At 38.6% G+C, this 25,424-nt stretch overlaps 1 protein-coding gene across 1 annotated transcript; it reads left to right on the forward strand.

Moving 5' to 3' along the window:
* The first annotated feature begins 588 nt into the window (after positions 1-588).
* Positions 589-25,235, forward strand: LOC121786703. The gene is made up of 3 exons (XM_042185331.1): positions 589-674; positions 729-1,519; positions 24,859-25,235. The coding sequence occupies exons 1-3, from the start codon at positions 589-591 to the stop codon at positions 25,233-25,235; spliced, it is 1,254 nt and encodes a 417-aa protein (XP_042041265.1).
* Positions 25,236-25,424: the final 189 nt, after the last annotated feature.

The following is a 25,424-nucleotide window of genomic DNA, read 5'->3' on the forward strand; positions in this document are numbered from 1 at the left end:
CCAACAAACCTATATCAAAATACCACCTATGTGCCACAATATCAGATGGGAAACCAGAATTACCAATCTCACTCACCCCAACATTACCAAAATCACCCATGCCCTAACCCTAACCAGCATCTCCACCCCAACCAGTTCAGTCAGTACCCTTCACACCAAAATCAGCCAAACTACCCTTACAATCAAAACCATCCCATCTACCAGTCGCATCCTAACGGCCAGTATAACTCCCATCACCAGCAAAATCCCTACCTACACCACCTGAATCCCAATCACAGTCAACCCCACAACTCTAACCAATTCAGCCAGTACCCCTCTCATCAAAATCAGCCAAACTAAACCTACCACCCATACCCTAACACCCAGTATAATCCCCACCATCAGCAAAATCCTAACCATTTCCTACACCAAAACAAGTCAGGAAGATCTATGGAAGAGATGATGGGAGAGATGCTTGCTTACCAGCAAACCATGAGGAGCGAATTTCAATCAAATAATGAAGTGGTGCAAGGCATGCAAAACGCCCAGAAAGAGCATAAGGAAAATATGGACATGTTGAATAAGCAACTGTCCTACCTGGCCAGTTCGATGAATGAGATTTGTGGGAATGCGGAAAGGCTCCCAGTTGCAGTGCACATACCTGACAAGGCTAATGTGAGGAAGGTGACATTGTGGTCAGGAATATCCTACAAGGAGCCTGAACGGAAGGAGTAATTTGGGGAATCAAGCAAGACGAAGGATAAGGGGGACATACTGACCAAGAAGAGTGGTCCTGATGAAACTGAGCCAGTTGCTGAACCTCAAATCAATCAAGGTCCGGAAGAGAGTTCAAGGGAAACCACTAAAGAACCTGATGAAGAGGATATTGAAGAGACTATTTATCAGAAGTCAAGATTCACTAGAGCCACTGGGGCTCACCAACTGGCCGAGAAGAAGGCAGAGAGAAAACAAGGGCCGAAGCGCGCATCGAGGCGAATCATCGGGCGTAGGATTGAGAAAAAGAAGGGGCCCAACAAGGTTCCTGATCTTGTAGAGATCTCAAGCGAGGATGACAAGACTCCTTGCAACAAAAAGAAGAGCAAGGACACTGATACTGGCCAAGAAGATAGTGGACCTCCTACAAAACCTGGGGAGGATCCAAAACATGCTACAACCAAGTCAGAGATCCTTGTTGTTGCTGGATATCCGTCATCGACCCTTACTATCCAGGAAGGGGGTTCTCCTACAAAACCTGGGGAGAACCCGACTGCAACTTTCGCCCAGCCAGTACAGGAGGCTAACATCGACAATCCACTTGTCATCCCTGCTGCCCTGAAAGAGACACCAGTACCAGAAACCGACTTACAGAAAAATCAAGACAAAGAAGGAAAATGCAACCAAGAAAGAAAGAGGAAAGGCAATGGGGCAGCAAAGCAAAAGAAGGAGACCAAGAAGCCCAGGGTGGTCCTATCGGACATTATCATCAAGAAGCTGGGACAAGTGCCCAAACTGATCGGGAGCAAGGTCCACAGCAACAATCGTCTGCGGCCCATGGAAAAGAGGAAAATCAAGGGGACTTTCAAGAATCATAAGAAAAAGAGTGACACCTCTGATGTGTACCAACAAAGGAACCCGAGAAGGAAACTGCACAAGGCTCCTGACCAAAGAGGATCCAGAGGAGAAGATGACCGACCCTACCAACTGACCAGTTAGCTTTCTTTTTATTTTCAGTAAACTTGAGTTTTTTTTCTAGTTGTGTTGTTTCTATTTTTTTGTACATGTTTTAGCATGCGTATACCCTCATTCATAACACTTAGCCTATTCCATAGTCTAAGTGTGAGAAGACGAGGGTTTACAACGTTATATGTGTTTAGGATGTTAGAAGTTGTCTTTGTTTTGTGTTTTTTTTATGTGAGTCCTATACCTTCTCCCACTTAGCCTATTGCATAGTCTAAGTGTGAGAAGTTTTTGTTGACATAGTATTTTTTGCATATTAGTTCTTGTTCCACATTGTCTATGTGTTCTCTATGTTCGTTATTCTTCTCCCACTTAGCCTATTTCATAGTCTAAGTATGAGAAGTTTCATATATAATATGTCTTTCATGTGTTATGTGTTTTCTGGTCTTTTGTGCTTCTATGTGTTGGATATTGGTCATCCTGTTTTTCACTTCACTAAACTTGCGTGAAGGCAAGCAATGATGAAGTGGGAGGAGGAGATAATGGCCAGTATAATTGTATATATGTGTTGTCATGTGTCGAGTCAGACCCTAGTAAGTCAGTTTAGGTTAAGTTTTTTTAGGACATGTGTTAAAACACGAGCTTAAAACTCAACTGATCCAATCTTAAGGCTAGATGATCGATGGAAATAAAACATACCAAGAGTAGAAACCACCTTTCTTAGTATCTCCTAGTCAGTATGGATGATGCAAGTATGAGAGAAAAACCCATCCTTAGAGCCAGATACAAAAGCCCTCTTAAATGGTGAGTTACAAGCCTAAGTGGAACCACTTTCCACCAATTTAGAAAAGAAAAGAGTGGCTGTCACATGATGCCTAGGGTAAAGTGACCGCGTGTAGCAAGTCCTGAAGGCAGTAGGAAACCCCCCTAAAAAAAACATCCCTTAGAACCCCTTTTTCTAGCCAAATCTATACCCAGATATAACCCAATAACCACAGGGACTGTGTGAGTGCGAGGCATAAGGCAAGAAGGCGACTGGCCAGGAGGACATACAAGAAAAACCAACTGGAGAAAGAAATCGAGAGGAAATGAGAAAATCGACCAAGAAAAATCCCAGGTCCAAAAAAATAAGAAGGACTAAGGGTGGCGAAGCCACATAAAGAAATGTTGAAGAAAATGGTCGAACACACTTGACCACAAAAAGAAAAAATAAGGAATAAGGGTGGCGAAGCCACAAAGAAGCTACTGACCAGTTGGAGTCCAATATCAAAAAACGTCCAGCCGAAGAGAAGCAACAGCCAAGAGCCCAAATGCACACAGTCCCCCACATCGAAATAAAGTAGTAGTGTTTGAACCTTAGAGCCTTAGGAACATCTGCCCCATACACTACAAACCAATAGCCCCGTTACAAGCCTTAAAAGCCTTCAGGAGCCGCACGTGAGATCTGAGTCCGAAGCATCTGTGGTTCAGCATTTTGAGAGAAAACAGTCCTAACATCCCTAGTGAGGAATGAGCGACAGTGAATCTGGTGTTTGGCCGAGAGTCTGGGTGATCTTGACGAGCAGATATACTGACTGGGAAGGAAAAGGGGGGCGGCAGAATTTCGAAGTTGTTTACAGCCGGATTAATTCAACACAAGGGGGAGGATTGATTGAAAATATAGCCTGTGTAATGTGTTTATGAGTTTTTTTTTCTTTTGTCCGTTTTCTTGTTTTTTGTTTTCTGTGAGTCATCTATGTGTTGAAGAGTCTTTTAAGTTTTAGAGTCTTAGGTCGGTGAGGGGAGGTAACCAGGCTTGCGAACTCAACTCATTATTTTTATTTAGCTTGTTTCTTCATACTTGAGGACAAGTATGTGTTAAGTGTGAGCAGTTTGATGAGTTTCGTTCTCGGCCTTGGTTACTGGTCAGTATAAGGTGCTTTATCGGATAATATCTACAAAATAGTTGTTAAAGTGTGCAGGTTGAAGTACTAAATCAGGAGGAAAGGTTCAGAAGGAATTCGAGTGAAAAAGCTGCGAAAAGTGTGCAAACTGGTTAGTATGAGCAGAAAATACGCAAACTGACCAGGATGGATGCTACAGAACTGGACACGAGAAGGAAGGACTTGCTTGGAATAATTACCTATCTAAAGAAGGGAAAAATTGTCATTCCACATGAAGAGAAAGCCCTAGAAATTAGGGCAAGCCACCCTATAAATAGGAGCTGAACATAAAGAAAATGGGGATTTTTTTACACCACTTCACTTAGGACTTATCATCACTACTACATCACTTTTGAGGAAAATAGCTCCACTAGCTCTTAGTTCCATCTAAATCCAACAGCCTGACTTGAAGATTCCGGCCACCTGCCGGCGAGGATTATCATGCCTGATTCATTCCAGCCGCCGTAGTTCCAGAAATTCTTCCAGTTTCAGTTTCCGATGAGCCAAACAATCTTCTACTTGCTTTGTTTTTAAGATTTCTTAGTTTAAGTACTTGTTTTTTATTGCCTTTGACTTGGATTCCAGTAGCTACTTAGTTGGAACATCTTTTGGGTGATAATCTTTAATGCAATGAAGTTTATTGTGGTTTTATTTTGTGTTTCAGCTTGTTTATTATTTCTTTCTGCCTAGTAGCTAGATCTGGTAGTTTTACGTTGATTTCTGTTGTTTAAGTTCTTGAATCTGCTTTGCTTAGTTAGATCTAGGTTTTCTTGGAGTGTTTACAAGTTTTAATCGGGTTAAGTTCCTCAAAAAATGCATGGGAATCGTTTCTGCTTGCTTCTGTCACCTTGTCCCGCTGACCAGTTTGCGTAGATCTCAGTTTTCTTAGCTTTCGTTCTCGATTTCAAGTTAAATATAGCATTTACGAATTTTCAAGTTTGATCATTCGTTTGTTTAGCTTGGTGAAGAAGATAATGTCACAATCAAAGAATGGGACCACTTGTGTTGCTTTTGTTGCTTTTTCAGCTTTTCTGCACACCCAGGAGACAGTTTGCCAGCATGTCCTTTGATTCTCTTTACCTTTTGTCTAGCCATTTTTAGTAAGTTTCGTCTAGTAGCTTCTCACAAGCACACTCGTACCCTAATTTACACACGCACTTTAATTTCTTTTAGCACGCAGCATTTAGAGCCCACCCTGACCTACTGGTCAGGAGGGGTATAGGTTCCATTTCATTTTCCAACTAGGTAAAACTCAACCCCAAAAAAACGTGGTAGCTAACCAACCGCTCCTAGAATGTCATCGCAAGTGTATCTCGCCTACATCCATCTCTGTGGGATTTGACCCTTACTCCGCTATACTAGCCAGTAGAAGTGGGTTGAGGTATTTTTTTGTTGATAGGGAAGATAGACACAAACCCAACGACACAGCTAGGTCTAGGTACCCTCCTGGCCAGTTGACACACACACAGAGAGTCATAGTCTCATCTTTTTCCCTCTATCACGCTGCAAAACAGAAGATTTACTATTTGTCATAAACTTATGTAATGAAATTGAAGAGATTAACCATAGAACTTTTCAAAGTGGCGAAAGTTATATCCATTCCCTAAGGGTTTAGCAATCCATGAGGCTAGGTGTAGTACCGAATCAGTAACACAACCTTCACTAGGGTAATCATGTGGATACTATACCCAGGCTCTATGGATAAGTTAACCCTAGGGGACTGGATATAACTTCCTCCGGTTAGTGAACGTTTTGTTAATATAATGGTACTACACCCTAGCCCCATGGACTACTAAACCCTTGGTGAATGATGTTAACTTTCGGTCCTAAGGGAATTAATACGATGCTACATTACTGGATAAGTGATGTACGATATACTCATGATAATGTACATTATCATGGGTATATCGTACTACATTATCATGGGTATATCGTACATTATCGTCCGACTCATGCTTTTGTGGATGTAAGCTATACTATATAGCATCTACAAATTCACAAATTCATGAGTCGGATAGTAATGTAAGATAAACACATGATAATAGGTATATCGTACATTATCGTCCGACTCATGCTTTTTAGGATGGAAGCTATACTATATAGCATCTACAAATTCACAAAAGCATGAGTCGTATAGTAATGTACGATATACCCATGATAATGTACGATAATGTAAATTATCATGTGTATATCGTACATTATCGCCCGACTCATGCTTTTGTGGATGGAAGCTATACTATATAACATCTACAATTTCACAAATTCATGAGTTGGATAGTAATGTACGATATACCCATGATAATGTACATTATCGTACATTATCATGGGTATATCGTACATTATCGTCCGACTCATGCTTTTTTGGATGGAAGTTGTACTATATAGCATCTACATATTCAGAAAAGCATGAGTCCTATAGTAATGTACGATATACCCATGATAATGTGTACATTATTCAGTCACCTGCGTACATTAATGTGTGAGACTCGTACATTAAAATACCATTTTCATACATTAACATCATGTACTAATAGAACATGATGTACAAATATAACTGCATCATGTAGCGAAGTCATGTACAATTGTGCTTTACCATTTTTACTCTTTTCGATTATTTTATTAATTTTTAAATGCCATGTGGCTTTCATATCAACCATCAGATCACACCTAATCAATGAATGAAATTAGTTTTCCTTTTTAAAAGGTTTTTACATATTAATTTGAATACATCCCTATATATATATATATATATATATATATATATATAGGGTTGTGATAAATGTCGAACCAATTTTAAAGACCGAACTAGAGACCAAATCTCATCCATCCATTAATCACATCTAATGGTTATTAATAATTACACATTATCTTATTTTTTTATTTAAATAAATTGACACAAGGGCAGATTTGGAAGACCAAAAATGATGCAGTTACGTGAATACACTTCTTCCTCCATTCCCAAATCCAATCCACTTCTCTCTCTCTCTACGTTTCTCTCTCACCGGTCCCCGGCTGGCCGGCTCCCTCAACCCACTGCATTGGAGTTGAGGAAGAAGCACCACACAGCGGAGTGGATCTCCGATCTGGTGGAGATGGAAAAGCTCTCCGACTACACGTGGAACGAGGCATACACAGCAAATCATCGATGTGATCTGCCGATCTTTTCTCTTGTTAATATCTATCTTCTTATCTCAATCTTCCTCAAATCGTGTTGCAATCATCATCTAATCGTGATTCATCTCTGAATAAAAAGCTGGAGATAGACGTGAAGAATTTCGATTACTTCGTGAGATCAGAATTCCGATTACTTCTTAAGCTTACCTTCAGAATCTCATGGAGAATTCCGATGTTGATGGATATTTTTTCGAGTTTTTCATGCATGTAGTATAAACAGATGTATAATGAAGTAACAGTTTGGCTGGATGAAGTAATCCGCAGGTCGAATGAAGTAACGTGAACTTTATTGTGTTGAGATTTATGTAGTCAACGACAAGTTCTCGAAGAACTTGACTGTGTCATATTCCACATCTTTTGATTCATATGCATGTAGTTGTAAGATGTTTGGGAGGATTGGGCTTATATGCAGTCACATCTTTTGTGTCTTGAGAAACAAAAAAAATGAAATTAATCCCTAATGAGTTACATGGAGGACGTTGGTTGAAGTCTAAATTTGTCAAGGCTGTGCATTGTGGGTTTGATGATGGTATTGAAGCTGGTTGTTTTATTACTTCATTCGGATATTTCTGTTCTTCATTCCCTTACTTCTGTACTTCAGTCATGTAGTTTCTTACTTCATTTACGTTTTGAATTTGAATTTGTTAAAACTTTTTGCAAGCTTAAAGAGAATAGACTGAAGTATTTTTATAATGACTTAATTTTTCTTTATTATAATGTTTTTCTTAGTCTTACTTTGATATATTTTCCATTTGTCATTCACTTATCAATAATCAATAGATCTAAAACATGAACTAAGATCTTTGAAATGAACTAAATATGGTACCCAATGCAGTATTACAGGCTAATACTGAACAACATTTAAAGAGGAAAATCCGATGTTGAGGCTAGTTGTTCTATTTAGTTCAAGTAGTTCTGTTCCAAATTTACTTCATTCGGATAATTATGTTCTTCATTCCCTCACTTCTGTACTTCAATCATGTAGTGTCTTACTTCATTTACATTTTGAATTTGAATTTGTTTAGACTTTTTGCAAGATTAAAGAGAATATACTGAATTGTTTTTATAATGTCTTATTAATCTTAAAGAGAATAGACAAAATATATAGTAGGAGTAGATTATTAATCTTACTTTATATTTTCCATTTCTCAATAGATCTTTGAAATGAACTAAGATTTCTGAAATGAACTAAATCTGTTACCCAATGCAGTATTATAGACTAATAATGAACAACATTAGAAAGCGTGGTACTTTATTTCAAAATGGCTCATAACAGATGTATGTCGAATACAAAACTTGATCTACTAAAATCATCATTTCTTCTTTATATATGCTGCAATCATTTTCTCAACATCAATTTCAATGTGTTTGCTTTCCTCTTCGTAATACGCCGCTGTAACATTTTTGTTGTTAAAGCTCTCGTGGCTGTTTTGGGCTAACATCAGCGCCGAACAATATTTGGCCCTCAAGCTCTGCAGCACCCCCGAACTTGTATTCTTCAAGACACAGTTCCAGCAAACTTCACGCTCACCCTTGTACGTTTCCATATGCGGCATCAGAAATACTCCACAATCTTCAACGTTATCAACTGTCCTCCATGGCATATTCAATCTCTGCATTTTAGAGTTGGACACGATCTTACAATATGCATGGAGACCATTCTTGGCGAGGAAGTGACAAAAGTATGATCTCTGTATGTACAAAACAAATACATGTCATTTATAGTTGTGTGTGTTCATATGTATGTGCTATAAAATTCAATCATAAGAGAAGAATAAGAACCAATGTTTCTGGAATGTGACCATAATTTATTGTGAGGTCATTGTCATCCCCGTTTGCAGAATTGTCTATTACAACAATAGCGTTTCTCTTGAAGCAAAAACAAACAACATAATAATGTTGATTTGCACATATGGGGAAGAACACCTATTGAATGAAGTAACAAGCAACATGAATGAAGTAATAAAGTATAAGAATGAAGTACTATGAACAATCTGAAAAATGAAGTAACATGAAACATGATTGAAGTAACATAGTGTACGAATGAAGTAACATGCAACATGAATGAAGTAATAAAGTGTACGAATGGAGTACTATGAACAATCTGAAAAATGAAGTAACAGGAAACATGATGAAGACATAAATCAGACTTGAAGTAATACTAATGATGTTACGAACTAGCCACAAGCAAACGATTATATTTCACCCCTAATTGAACTTGTTACCCACTGATTGATGAACTAATTATGCAAAAATCAGAAACCAAAGTAAGAAAGTATGAAGTAAAGTAGAATTTTGAAAAATATAAAACTTTAATACAGTGTATTACATGAGGCATAACGTTTTGCCGGAAAGCAATCGGCGTCCATCTGAAACAGTAAATCGAAGCAATTTTAGCCATAGACTTCAAAATGGGAAGTTCAGAAAAATAATATAATATAAACCTTCACCTTCCATTGATGAATTTCTGGTGTCAACTATTTCAAATCGCGTGGAGATGTGGACGTCGGCTGATAGAGAGATAGAGATGCTGAGATCGACAGATATAGATGCTGAATCTGTGGTTAATCAACGACTATCGATCTACGACTTTCGTGTGTCAACCATTTTGAATCTGTGGTTAATCGACTTGAATCAGCTTGAGATGTCGTCGATTGTAGAAGAGGAAGTTGTGGAGTCGTCGATTTTGGCAGAGAAGCAGCGTTTGAGCGTCGATTTGTAGTAGAAGTGAGAGTTGATTTGGTGAAGAAGATGAGCGTCGCTTTGAAGAAGAAGATTCGTCGCTTTGTGGAAGAAAATTCATCGATTTGTAGAAGAATTCTTTGATTTGGAGAAGTATTCTTCGATTTGGAGAAGAAGAGAACGAGAGAGATGAGAAAGAAGATGAGCGGCGTGAATGAGGAGAAGCAGCATGGAATTTTTTTTAGCCTAGATGTAATTTGACCAAAATACCCCTGATTTGAAGTATATTGCTTACATAATGAAGTAGCGAAATTCATGAGACATGGTTTAATCTCATCCATTCAAATCTAGATCTAAGGGCCCTAATTTGGTCTCTAGTTCGGTCTTTAAGAGTGGAAATGTAAATAATATGACTCTATATATATATATATAGGGTTGTGATCAATTGAGATTTTTTAGCCTAATTGAGAATTGAGATGCATTATTAGCCACTCATTTTTATTAAATGAGTGGTCCAGAATTTACCACATGGAAAATATTTTTACATTAATTAATTGTGAAAGGGCAGAATGGTAATTTCATCATACATTTTATTTAATAAATATTTTTTTATTTTTTTAAAAAAAAATTAAATTTTTTTTTCGATTTTTTATTTTTTTATTATTTTTATTTTTTTTGTCAACTACATATACAATTCATGTCAACTACACACATATAATGTCAACTACATATACAATTCATGTCAACTGCACATATATAATGTCAACTACATATATGATTCATATCACCTATAAACATATAATGTCAACTATAAGCTGTTGACATTTGATGTGCAGGGCTATTGACATTTGATGTGCAGGCTACACATCGTAGTTGACATCGCGTGAAAATTAAAAAAATTAAAAAAAAATTTAAAATTTTTTTAAAAAAATTTAAAATTTTTTTTTAAAAATTTTTAAAAAAATAAAAAAATAAATTTTTTTTAGTTGTTGACATTTTAATACGAGTTGTTGACATTTGATATTCTGGCTATTGAAATGAAATGACGATAATACCCTTAGTTGATATAATCTACTTGTAGTTGACATTTCAAAATGAGTGGCTGAAAATGCATCTCAATTCTCAATTAAGCTAAAAAATCTCAACCTAACAAGACCCTCTCACGACATATATATGAACTGACACAAAATAAATTCTAGAAATTTAAGCAAGTATGAAATCAAATTCACGACATATGTATTACTCCCTCTATCCCTATTATGTGTCTCAATTTTTCATATTGATTAGTCTCTTATAAGTTGTCTCATTTCATTTTTACTATATCTGGTAATAGACCACATATTCCAATAACTCATTCTCTCTCCCATTATATTATAAAACTAAATAAAAGTAGGACCTACATATTATTCCATCCATTATGCAGTTGTGGAGACGTTCTATTTCGACACGCAATTTAAGAAAATTTGTGTTAAGTGGCTTAAGTAAATGAAGAATAAAGTTGGAAATGAAAAAGTAGAAAGATGAAGAGAGAGTACAGTAAGTGAGAATATATGTATTGACTTTTATTATAACGGGAAATGACTCTACTACTATAGAGCATACTAAAATGACAAAATTACTTCACTACTATAGAATTGGGGAAGTATTAACTTTTATAACTCATTTTCTTTTATATTTTATAAAATCCATACTTAATTAAAGTGGAATACAAATTGGATGTGTGATATTAATTTCCGGTTATCGGGTTCTCCAACGGAATTATAGACTAAGGGCTTATTCAAATAAAAAACAAGCAGTTCAGTCATTCAAATCTTTAAAAACTGAGTAGCTGAAGTGGGGTAGATTGAGAAGATTTAAAATATTGATAAACCAAAGTCTGCCACAATGCATGGTACACTGCGCCTGTCACGTGCACTCTTTGATTGTTTCTGTTTCCATGTGCAAAAATATGCCCAATATTCTGCAATATTTCAAATTGGCCACTTACCATCTTTTTATCTCTCTCGTTTGGGTATCCACTATAAGGCGGACACGCCCAATAGCTCCACCCCAATTTTTATTCATAGCCCCAATTTTATTGTACATAGCCCCAAAATTTTATTTCCGTCACTATAGTGGACACCTCCAATAGCCCCCAAATTCCAAATATAAAATTCTACATTTTCACCGTCGCGTCCTCGCCCCGAACGCGGCTATCCCGCGTCCGCCGCCCCAATAGCCCCCAAAAGTTGTCCGCCCACCTTCCCCGCTATAGCCGCCCGCCCACCGCCCGCCCACCGCCCTCAGACGCGGCTATAGCCGCGTCCTACCCATAGTGGACGCCCTTAGGCGTAGTCCTTCGACTCATAATATTACGTCCATTTTCTATTTTCTTGCGTCCGATAAAATTATGCATTCAATTTATTGAAAATTGTTATTAATTTTTTGCTCATATATATCATTTTTTTTATAATTTATACTATTTGAATTCACTATTAAATACTAATAATTATGTGGGTTTCACTATCCACTAACACTACTTTATCTACCATTCTCATCCACTTTCTTACTTTACCAATTGTGTATTAATTGTCGTATCGTGCCAAATGCACATATTTTGAAGGAGTATTTGATTATCAGGGTGATATGGTTCTTTGCTTATTCTTTTAAATTTTAGATAAGTGAGCTCTATAATCAACTAAATTGTTATACTTATATTTAATTACTTTATAAATAGATTATGTGGGGTTAACACAAGTTTTAATGCATAACGTAACTGATAAGTAGAAGAGAGAAGAAAAATAATTGAAATAATGTGACCCATAAACTATAAAAGTAAAACATAAGAGAAAATATTTTTATAAATAGATATGGATTAGTATTTCTATGCGACAAACAAGAAAAAAATTAAGCTGATTTCTGTGGGACAAAGGGAATAGTAATATAAAAATAAGATTTATATTTCACTAACTTTTTTACTCACTTTTCTTTTAATTTCTTACAAAATGTGCACGTCAAAGTGAGAATATAAATGGGGGACATGGAGAATGTTAAGAAAATCATCAATTTGAATACAAATCCAAACACGATAAATTTTGTTAGCGACGAAATAATAACAAAATAACGACATGAAGTCGATAACACACGAAAACCACATGTTAACAATATGAAGCTATTCTCGCTTTTAGTTACGGATGCAAGGAACGGAGACAACATATAAAGGGGTGAGAAAATTAAAACATAATCATAAATCTAATAAAGTACAAAAGATAAGGAATAGTATAGTAATTATTTTAAACCGGTTATCCGAATAAAATAATACCTAACCAGAATTGTTGTTTAGTTATCTGTTGACCTGATAAGGATATAATATGATAAGGTTTAACACTAAAGTATCCATTAATTTCCTGCGTATTCATATCTTGTTTTCGTGTTGTATGAAATTTCATGTATAAGAGCATCCGCAACGCAACCCAATCCCATCTCGGACTCGTCCCGGCGTGATGACCCAGCAACGGGCTAGAGTTGTGGATGCGTCATCGTGTCCCAACGTGGTGCGCTGGCATTGGAGCGTGACACTCACTCGCGGAGTGGGCGTCGTTTTTCTCCTATTTTTAATTTTTTTTTAGAAAAAATCAAAAAATCCAAATACAATTAAAAATAAATAAATTTTAAAAACAATATATTTTTACCCTTTTTTTAATATTCCTACAATCACCTATAAATATCTCATTTTCTACACCATTTTTTCACAACAAAACACTCTCTATATATTATTTCTCTCATTTTTCTTCATATCTCATTATGCAAAAATGTTCCTTGAGGTAGGTGAATGAAGCAACGGCAACGAGAAAACGACTAGAGATCTAGTAAATAAACAAGGCAAATCACGTCAAAGTCATACCCGTTTAATAGCATTATACTTCACGGCGATGGTCGACACTTCCCGTATGACGCCGGTCCAATTAAGCGCACATATCCAAGCAATGGAGTTACTGAGGGTTCAATTGGGATTGCCGCCAACACTGCCATCTCGGCGAATTGGGATTGCCGCCAACACCGCCATCTCGGCGAATTGGGATTGCCGCCAACACCGCCATCTCCGCCGAGGGAGTAATTCTTTAAGATTTAAAATGTGTAATTTCTAAATTTATAGGATTTAAATTATGTGTTTTAAAATTATGGAAGGTTCTTTTTTTAAAAATTTGTAATTTCCACTTCCCAATTTTTTATTTTTGAGTTATTTCAAATTTGTAATAATCTATAAATGCCCTATTCTTCCCCTTATTTTTCTTACACCAAAAACTCTCTCTCATATAAGAGCATCCTCATCCATGCTCTGGCCAAAGACCACGGATGTGGGCCCGGACTCACTTTTATTACTTTTTTACTCCATGCTCTTAGGCAAGAGCACAACACCCACATACATGTTTTTCCGCAAGGACATGCTCAAGGGTCCCACCATTCTATTATTCAATTTAAATAAAAACATTTCCACAATATTAAATTGCATTAAAAATATCCGGAATACTATTACAAATTACAAAAAAAATTAAAAATTACATAATTAAAATACTAAAAATTAAAAATTACATAATTAAAATACTAAAAATTTATTTACATAATTAAAATCCTAAAAAATACATAATTAAAGGCTAAAAAATACCCCCGTGGAAGACTATTCCTCTTGCCCTATCCCAATGTTCTTTGGAGACCCCGTATCATTGCCAAATGTGAATCAAGTTGCTCGGGGGTTATATTTGACCAATCGGCCAAATTGAGTTGGGACAAAAGGGTCCACAATGAGTTGGTGGGGGTTGAGGTGGCACAAAGTGAGCGGGAGCGGGGACGGTTGGTTGTCGCCTTCTTCCTTCCTTGCGGCCGGCGTTGGAAACTGCTCGGACCGGCGTCGGGGCTACCCAATTTAGCTCTGGCGAGCTGGCTAGCCACCTTATCCTCGCCGGCGTCGGATAGGGATACCGACCTCGACCGTTTGCTGGAGGAGCTGGAGGAGGATGATATGTCTCCCATATACTTCGGATGCACACACAACTCCTGCCAAGCGCTGAGGTACTTGAACGGTTTGTAATTTATGGATTGGTAGGTCGCCAAGGCGGCACTCATGATGTCGAGATCGCTCCTACCGCTCCCCGCCGACCGCTCTTCCTGGAGGTAATACCCTTGGAACTTTTGGATTTCTTCGTTGAGTCTGAATATGGCATTGCGCACCATACTCCCATTGCGCTCGATGGTTCCAGCCGGGAGGTTTTCATTGTACCGGCGAGAGACGCGCCACCAAAACCTATCCCCGGTTTGGTTAGTGCCTATCTCTGGATCTTCGGAGATAATTAAATAGGCTTTGAATAATTGATCCATCTCTGCCGGAGTGTACGGGGTGCGGAAACCACGAGGAGTAGGAGTAGGAGTAGGAGTAGGAAGAAGAGGAGTTTGAGAGCCGCCGACGCCGCTCCCTCCCGATCTGGGTTCGGGTGCCCACCCGTATCGCCCATCGGGGGCATCTTGGTCATCCACCGGGTAAGGCCGGTAGCTACCCGGAACTTGAGAACCTTTGGTTTGAGGAAGGGCCGAAAATTGCGTTTCCGGACTAAGAAATGGTTGTGAGCCGAACCATTCGTGGTTCCAACCGCGGGAGTCGGAGGGGTGATCGCCGGAGCCAGACATTTTTTTTTGTAAGTAAGAGTGAAAGATTGAGAATTGATAAGAGAAGACGAGAGAATTTAGATGAGAATTGTGTAGTGTGGTGTGAAATTTTTTTTGTGCAAGTGGGTGTATTTATAGATGAAAATGTGAATTTTGGGGGAAAATTTAAAAAATAAATTAAAAATGGGGAGAAAACGGATCTAATTTTTTGGGAAGTGGGAAAATATTTTTTTTTATATTTATTCGGATTTTTTAATTAAAATCAGATTTAAAAAAAATAATTGCCAACGGCATTGCCGTTGGCCAATCAGGCGCCGCCGCGTCAGCTGCTCAGCGGCATGGATGTGCTCGATGCATCGAGCAGCGCCGTACCAGCGGCAAGAGCGCAACGGCGAGCAGGGCGGTGCCGCGCCAGCGGCACGGACGCCGTCCGTCGGCGCGAGCACCGCTGCGGATGCTCTAAACAACCAAATTTCGGAACACATGACTTGCGCCCCTTCACCGCGACAGACACGGAGACATTGTTCGAAGTGAGTGTCGCTACGTTGACAGAGCCGCTCGCAGGAGCCCAACCTAACCTTTCTGCTATTTGGGCAGCCGTGACTCAAAACTACAACAACAATCGATCGTCTGGAACTCCTCTCTGCACGTCGAAGATGCTTCGAGCTCAATATGTGCGATGAAACAGGAGTGACAAAAGTTCTCCGCCATATACATGCGCGAATGAGGGCGGTCCAAAACAGCAAAGATGACATCCTCAGCTCGACATTGACGATCTTTGAAGAAGAGACCGGAGGGAGACCGTTCAGGTTTATCACGGTTTGGAATAGGTTTGGATAAATTATCCTATTTCCCGCAGCATTTTTCTTACGCAACTCTTAAGTGATATTAGGATTTACACAATAAATATTTGAAAGCAATATTTATTAATCACCAACTTTATAAGCTAGTTTCAATTGTATTGTAACGGGACAATATGAATATTCAGAAGTGTGGAGAACTTAAAATAAATTAAGATTAAAATATATCGTCTGATTTGAGTGGGGGTAATTGAAATTCCCTAGACAGCAAGGGAGTCTGAAATTTTGCTTGTAATTGTTCGCGCTATATGGCCGGGACCCTGATGACAGGCATAAAACTTTAAGAATATATATATAAAATAAATTAAAATTTGAATTTATTCATAATTATTTTATAAATATATATTTAGTGCAATTAAATCAACATAACTAGTAAAACAGTTAATAACAAATTAAAATTTCATTATCTTTTTTAACTTGTGGGAACAAGATTTGACAAATCTTATGAATATGTTTTCAATTTACCCTTTTGTACTGAACAATTTCCATATTTATTACTCTCCTTATCTCGTTCTAAGTGATACATTTTTTTTGAAATGTCCCATCTTAAGTGACACATTTATAAATATAGAAACATTATTTCTCTACTTCTTTTCTCTCATCTACTTAATTCTCTCCACTTTACTTACAAAACAATACTCCCTCCGTCCCCAAAGAATGAGACGAAGGGAATATATAAAGATAGGGGTTCCTCTCCGAAATTTTCTCATAATAAACTTAACAACACAAAATATGTATATACAATTAAAAATTTACTATCAAATAAAAAATTAAGAAAAATTTTTAGAGTATCGTGTGTAAGAGCATGCGCAGCGGTGGACGGACAGCGTCCGTCCGTCCGTGCCGCTGGCACGGACAAGCTCCACAGTGCTGCTCGCTGCGAAGAGCACGTCCGTGCCAGCGAGCAGGCGACGTGGCGGCACGCGATTGGGCAACGACATAGCCGTTCTCTTTGAAAAAAAAATTATTAAAAATCGGTATTTAATTTTTAAAAATGATAAAAAATAAAAAAATATATTTTTCAAATCCCAAAAATATGGCCATTTTTTTGCCCGTTTTTCTGAATTTTTTTGATTTTTTTATTTTTCCCCCCCAAAATCATCTATAAATACACACATTCATCATCCATTTATCACTTCAAATCATTTCTCATTCATCTCTCATTCAAACTATCTACACCTTCATCTCTCACTCAAAACCTCATATGGATTTCACCCATCTTATGGCGAAAGCGGAGCGCGAAGAACAAGAATACTACGAACAACATCGTGCCGCTTACGATGCATATGTCGCGGCGAATACCCCCGCTCCTCCTCCTCAACGAACTAGATCAATTCGCCGCTACATCCATCGTGACCGGGAGGGAGCCCACGAAAGGCTCGTTGCCGACTATTTTGCCGACCAGCCGCGGTTTCTGGCAGATTACTTCAGGCGCCATTTTCGCATGTCAAAGCGCTTGTTTATGCGAATTGTCAACACATTGTCTGCACGTGCTGAATTCTTCTAAACAAGTCCAGATGCAACCGGCCGGCAAAGTATCACGTCGTTGCAGAAGTGTACGTGTGCCATCCGACAACTCGCTACTGGGCAAACGGCCGACCTCTTCGATGAGTATTTGCATATCGGTGAGTCCACTGGAATCCTTTGTCTAAAAAATTTTGCGATGGCGTTCGTTCAGCCTTCGGTGATGAATTCCTTCGGGTACCCACCACCGATGATTGCCAAAGGTTGCTTCATCTTCACGAATCAGTCCATGGCTTTCCCGGCATGCTTGGCAACTTTGACTGCATGCATTGGAGGTGGAAGAATTGTCCGACTGCTTGGAGGGGGCAACACTTAAGCGGTCACAAAGGCGGCGGCCCAACACTTATCCTTGAGGCGGTCGCTGACTACCGCCTATGGATTTGGCATGCATATTTCGGCGTTGACGGATCCAACAACGACTTGAACGTGCTTTATTCTTCACCACTCTTCAATGATGTGATGAATGGTGTAGCACCGGCGATCGACTTCACCGTCAACGGAAATGCATACCACATGGGTTACTATCTCACCGATGGTATCTACCCAAGGTGGTCGACTTTCGTGAAGACGCTCAGCAACCCGCACGACCCGAGACGGGTTCTTTTTGCGCAGCGTCAAGAGTCCGTGCGGAAAGACGTCGAAAGAGCCTCCGGGGTCCTTCAAGCCCGATTCAACATTGTGAAGGCCCCGGCTCGGCTTTGGTACGTCAATAATATCGTCGACATCATGTTCACGTGTATTATCTTACACAACATGATTATAGCCGACGAAGGACCGAGGGCAACTAGCTTCTACGACGAGGATGAAGCTGGAAGCTCAACCGCGAGGTCTCCCCCACGCCGAGGTGTGCATACGACGGTGGGCCAGAGGATCGAGACAAGGCACACAATGCGCGATACCCGAACCCACATTGAGCTACAAGAAGACCTAATCAAACACATGTGGGTGAAATTCGGCAACGCGTAGTGGTTTTTTTAATTTTAGGATTTTAATTATGTAATTTTTGAATTTTAGGATTTTAATTATGTAATTTTAAATTTTTAGGCTTTTAATTATGTCTTTTTAAATTTATTTGTAATTTGTAATGTTATTTCGGTGTTTTAATGAATTTTCATATTATGGAAATATTTTTGTTTAATTGAATTTTAAATTGAATTGTGCTCGTCCTTGCGGAAGAGCACAACTGTGGGTGTTGTGCTCTTGCCAGAGAGCAGACAGAAAAAGTGTGGCCGGGCCCACAACCTTGCCGCTGGAAGAGCACGGCTATGGATGCTCTGAGATTCTTAAACATCCAATTCTTTATTTGTGTGCATGTGTGAGCATCATTTGATGTGGGTACCTTTGAAATAAAGACAAGAAATGCAGCAATTGTATTATGTACATGTCTCCATTGCTCCCCCTCATTTTTAATCATGTTTCATTGGTTTTGAGAAACTGGAATCATACCATAGTTGGATATTCTTTTGGGTGTGCGTACGGATAATAGGGCTGAAAGTTGAATTGTATCAATTTAAATTTTGATGTGTTTGATTAAAAGTTTGTTCAAGCTCGATATGTAATATATATATATATAGGGACGTGATCAAATGCACACTGTAAATATTGTACAAACTCTAAACCATAATCTGGATCGTTAGAAAATATCAACAGATGATAAAATAATAGCAACAAAAAATGTCAACACAATGTCAACGGTTGATGCTGTGTTGAAATTATGTTACCATTGTATTGACATCAAAATCTTGAAATTTTACACTGTGTTGACATTGTGTTGACGTTGTGTTGAAAAGTTTGGAGTTTGTACAATATATAAGTTTGCATTTTATCACTACCATATATATATATATAGGGGTGCGTTATAATGATAACCCATATTTATGCGATAACCCTATAACTAAATCTCCACCACACATTTTTAAAATATGTGGTCTAGATTTAATCTAACAAAACTATCATTTTATCAAATAAAACTATCATATTTCGGATATATTAAGGGAAAAATTGTCATTTTGTTATAAAATTGGGTGGGCAGCACTGGCTGGACTTGGAGCAGCAGCAGCTGTTCGGTAGTTCCGGGCGGTTTCAGAACAAGGAGATGGCAGCAACGGTGTTTCTAACGCCGGTGATGGCATTGCCGGCAGTCAACGACAGAGAGAGAAGATGAGACGGCGGCAGATGCAACCACACGAGCAGCAGCGCGTCGTAATAACGAACAGCAGCGACGCCTTGGAGAAGAGATCAGCAGCGGCTGACCCGGCAGCGACGACGCCGGCAGCACTTTGACAGCAGCGGCGCTGTGAAGGAGATGAGGGAAAGATAGGGTGGTGACGGCGGCGCAGAATTTGATGAAGGAGAGGATAACAGCGGTGGCTTGTCATGAGATCGAGGGAGAGGGATTTAGGGCAGCATCGTGGAGAAGAAGAAGAAGAAGAAGAAGAAGAAGAAGAAGAAGAAGAAGAAGAAGAAGAAGAAGAAGAAGAAGAAGAAGAAGAAGAAGAAGAAGAAGAAGAAGAATAACTGGTGGTTGTAATAGTAACTTGTATGACTTGATACTAGTGTTTTGTCATAGTGGTTTCGAATATAATCACCCAAGATTATCATTTTATCAGTCAGAAGTATCATTTTATCTGCTGCAAGTATCATTTTGTCATTTTATAGGTCAGAAGTATCATTTTATCTACTGCGAGTATCATTTTATCTGTTGTGAGTTTCATTTTATCATTTTATAGGTTAGAAGTATCATTTTATCTGCTGTGAGTATCATTTTATCATTTTATCTGCTGCGAGAATCGAACGGAGAGAGAGGGAAAGAATGGAGCGAAATTCAGAAATTAAATGAGGGAAATTACAGTTTTACCCTCTGCACGTTTTTTATGAAGGAAAGCTAAGTTTGAATCTGAACCACATGATTAGAAAATATGTGTGGTCCAGATTTGGTTATAGGGTTATCACACAAATTGGGGGTTATCATATGATCACAACTATATATATATATATATATATATATACGGTTGTGATCAATTGAGATTTTTTAGCCTAATTGAGAATTGAGATGCATTATCAACCACTTATTTTTATTAAATGAGTGGTCCAGAATTTGCCACATAAAAAATATTTTTAGATTAATTAGTTATGAAAGGCCAGAATGGTAATTTCATAATTTAATTAATCTTCTTCGTCCTTTTCCCCAATATTTGAGCAGCCACTCCCTTCTCTCCCTCTCTTCTTCTCGAAATAAATCGGACTCTCACCTGTGCCCAATTTCGCTCTCTCTTCCCTCCGATCTGAACTCCGTCATCACTGTCGGCGAGCTCGACGGCTCAGCTCTCCGCCTATCTTCTTCTCTCATCGTCGTTGCAAATCCGCCGCAGTCTCTGCCCGAATCACGAAGGCTTCAGCGCCTCCCCGTCATTGTTCGATCTGTCAATCATTGCCGCTGAACTGACATTGTTGCTCCACCGCTGCCTTCTTCACGCCTTTGCTGTCACTGTATACCGTGAGATCGTGATCCACCGTCATGCTTGCTCCACCGCGGCGCTATCGCCGCTGGTCATCTTCGGACGACGGATCTCGTGTCGTCTCTTCACGGCGAATTCAGCATCGTGGCATTACTTCCGTCCCAATCTAAGGCCTCTGTTGATGTGCTAACTCATAGTAGCCCCTTAATTCTTGACTTTCTTTCACCCTCTTGTGTTTGGCGATTTGGGCGATTTCTGTGAGATTTCTCTCGGATTTCAACGATTCCTCAGCATTCACACGATTTTGTCTCTGATTCAAATCGAAATCTCTCCTATTTCTTCTCGATTTTAGGTTTGTGGGTCCCGCTTTGAACTTGTAGATGAATTTGTGAAATATGTAGATGAATTTGAGAAGGCAATTTATTTGACGTCCAACAATCACGATTAATTTGTAAAATATATGGATGCAGTTTTTAATTTGATTGTGTTGCTGGAATTTGTGAGTTGTGTAGATAAGGTGTTTGTGATATTGCCTAAAATATTATTGTTGACATAAATTATATAAGTTGTTGACATGAAAATGTTTGTTGTTGAGTACGAAACAATGTCAACTACATATAAAATTTATATCAACTACACACCTGTAATGTCAACTATATGTACAATACATGTCAATTACATATATAATCCATGTCAACTACATATATACAATGTCAATTATATGTAAAATGTCGTTATTGACATAATTTATACATAAAATGTTGTTGTTGACATTAATTATATGTAAAACGTTGTTGTTGACATTAATTATATAGGTCGTTGACATGAAAATGTTTATTCTTGACATGAATTATATAGCTCGTTGACATTATAACGCTTGTTGTTGACATGAATTATATAGGTCGATGACATAAATTTTATAAAAAATGTTATTGACATAAATTATATGTAAAACATTGTTGTTGACATGAATTATATGTAAAACGCTGTTTTTGACATACATAATATAGGTCGTTGACATGAAAATATTTTTGTTGACATTAATTATTTGTAAAATGTTGTTGTTGACATAATAGTTGGCATAAATAATGTTTGCTGTTGACATCGTAGTTGACATAAATAACGTTTGATGTTGACATCGTAGTTGACATAAATAACGTTTGATGTTAACATCGTAGTTGACATAATGCCTCCGTAGTTGACATCGCGTGAAAATGACAATTATGCCCCCTAGTTGACATAATGTCTTAGTAGTTGACATCGAGCGAAAATTGTGAATAAGTGGCTGGAAATGCATCTTAGTTCTCAATTAGGTCCAAAAATCTCAATCTAACCCTATATATATATATATATATATATATATATATATATATATAGAGGTTCATGATCAATTGAGATTTTTTAGCCTAATTGAGAAATGAGATGCAACATCAGCCACTCATTTTTATTAAATGAGTGGTCCAGATTTTGCCACAAAAAATATTTTTAGATTAATTTATTATGAAAGGGTATAATGGTAAATTTAGTTGAAAACAAATGAAAACTAACTTCTCCCCTCCCATTCTTCTTCCCTTACGCCTCCACCTTCTGCTCATCTCCTCCTCCACTCTTTTCCGACCCTTCTCACTGATGCTCTGCCTCAAATCACGGCAGCGCTCCTCCTCACCCCGTCACCAGCTCCTTCCTCGCCTGAGACGCCGCCGGAGGTGGAATCCCTAGCTCGTCGTCCGACGCCTCGAGCAGATAGCCTAGATCCGGTCGCGATTCGCCGGAATCCGACACCAATTCGACGATTCCTTCCTCAACCTCTCCGGATTCGCCGCAATCCGACGCCGATTCGACGATTCTTTCCTCAGCCGCTCCGAATCTGTGACTGGAAGTGGGAGATGTAGTGATTTCCTCCTTGAAACTCTTCATGAACGAGTCGAGGTCGTGGATGGAAGTGCAGAGATCGGAATCCTCGTCGATTCCGTCCAACAGATCCTCCCTCAGCCGCTCCACCTCCGGCGAGTCAATCTCGTCCGACTCCGTCTCCGTTTCTGTTATGGAATTATCAATTAAGCTATTGCATAGTTGTATACTATGATGCTTAGAGGAGATTAAGTCAAATAGTTGTTATTTTTTAATTACAATAATTGTTTTTGAGTTGTTGACAATATATACAAGCTTTTGACAAGCTGTTGACATTTGATATACAAGCTGATACATTTTACTATAAGTTGTTGACATTTGATATATAAGCCGGTGACACTATGACAACTATGGTGCATATCGTGTCAACGGCACATACATGTCATGTCAACTACGGTACATATCGTGTCAACTACACATACAAGTCATGTCAACTGTGTTACAAGCCATGTCAATTACACGTACAACCATGTCAACTGCACATAGAAACCATGTCAACAACAATTATAAGTCATGTCAACTAGACATACAAGCCATGTCAACAATCCGACACATTAAAACACGAAATGACACTTATACCCCCGTGTTGACATAATGTGATAGTTGTTGACATTTAGTTAATCTTGTGGATTAGTGGCTGATATTGCATCTCATTTCTCAATTTAGCTAAATAATCTCAACCTCACAAGACCATATATATATATGAGTCCCATTATTCACAAATCCACTCTTAAAGATCGAACCACCGAACCATACCAAATTAGGGTTTTTTATCTAGTTTTTTATGGATGAGAGGCACAAATTTATCATTTATTTTCGCCTTCATCACGAGCCTATTTTAATTCATCCAAAGGTAAATAAGTCATACAAACATGTTACAAAGATTTAACTTCATTCCAGTAGGTCCTTACTTCATTCCAGTAGGTTTTTACTTCATTCCAGTAGGATTATTACTTCATTCCAGTACGTAAATGCGGTTTCGCCGTCGCGTGCCGTTCTTTCTCTCTACAATATCTATCACCACCACCACAACGCTGATATGGTGTAATAAACACATGGAATGATGCAATAAATTATTGGAATGAAGTATGTGAAGTCCTACTGGAATGAAGTAAAAACCTTATCCAATGAAGTAATAACGTTTCTGAATGAAGTAATAAACGCACTTGAATAAATTGCATTTTTTTATGTAAATAAAGTAAAAACTCAGGTCAATGAATTCAAATGAAACATATGTTGAATAATTTCAAAACCTACTGGAAGAAAGTAAAAACATGTTGTAGTTTCAAGGTATTACGTACGGAATGAAGTAATAAACCTATACAATGAAGTAAAATGGGCTTGTAATGAAGACCGAAAAATTTACACAACAGCACATCTCATCAAAAAAATTAGATCTAATGGCCCAGATTTGGTCTCTAGTTCGGTCTTTAAAATTAGTTCGACATTGATCACAACCCTATATATATATATATATAGGGTCCTGTTAGGTTGAGATTATTTAGCTAAATTGAGAAATGAGATGCAATATCAGCCACTAATCCACAAGATTAACTAAATGTCAACAGCTATCACATTATGTCAACACGGGGGTATAAGTGTCATTTCGTGTTTTAATGTGTCGGATTGTTGACATGGCTTGTATGTCTAGTTGACATGACTTATAATTGTTGTTGACATGGTTTCTATGTGCAGTTGACATGGTTGTACGTGTAATTGACATAGCTTGTAACACAGTTGACATGGCTTGTATGTGTAGTTGACACGATATGTACCGTAGTTGACATGACATGTATGTGCCATTGACACGATATGCACCATAGTTGTCATAGTGTCACCGGCTTATATATCAAATGTCAACAACTTATAGTAAAATGTATCAGTTTGTATATCAATATCAAAAGCTTGTATATATTGTCAACAACTCAAAAACAATTATTGTAATTAAAAAATAACAACTATTTGACTTAATCTTCTCTAAGCATCATAGTATACAACTATGCAATAGCTTAATTGATAATTCCATAACAGAAACGGAGACGGAGTCGGAGGAGATTGACTCGCCGGAGGTGGAGCGGCTGAGGGAGGATCTGTTGGATGGAATCGACGAGGATTCCGATCTCTGCACTTCCATCCACGACCTCGACTCGTTCATGAAGAGTTTCGAGGAGGAAATCACTACATCTCCCACTTCCAGTCACGGATCCGGAGCGGCTGAGGAAAGAATCGTCGAATCGGCGTCGGATTGCGGCGAATCCGGAGAGGTTGAGGAAGGAATCGTCGAATTGGTGTCGGATTCCGGCGAATCGCGGCCGGATCTAGGCTATCTGCTCGAGGCGTCGGACGACGAGCTAGGGATTCCACCTCCGGCGGCGTCTCCGGCGAGGAAGGAGCTGGTGACGGGGTGAGGAGGAGCGCTGCCGTGATTTGAGGCGGAGCATCAGCGAGAAGGGTCGGAAAAGAGTGGGGGAGGAGATGAGCAGAAGGTGGAGGCGTAAGGGAAGAAGAATGGGAGGGGAGAAGTTAGTTTTCATTTGTTTTCAACTAAATTTACCATTATACCCTTTCATAATAAATTAATCTAAAAATATTTTTTT

Source organism: Salvia splendens, chromosome 22, assembly GCF_004379255.2.
Source record: "Salvia splendens isolate huo1 chromosome 22, SspV2, whole genome shotgun sequence".
Taxonomy (NCBI): Eukaryota; Viridiplantae; Streptophyta; class Magnoliopsida; order Lamiales; family Lamiaceae; genus Salvia; species Salvia splendens.

Excerpts from the sequence above, each read along its gene's own strand:
- LOC121786703 (XM_042185331.1), top strand. The coding sequence starts at position 589 with ATGAATGAGATTTGTGGGAATGCGGAAAGGCTCCCAGTTGCAGTGCAC. Across the intron at positions 675-728 it reads GTGAGGAAGGTGACATTGTG|CAAGACGAAGGATAAGGGGG; the intron begins GTCAGGAATATC and ends TGGGGAATCAAG. Across the intron at positions 1,520-24,858 it reads CAAGGTCCACAGCAACAATC|AAACGGAGACGGAGTCGGAG; the intron begins GTCTGCGGCCCA and ends ATTCCATAACAG.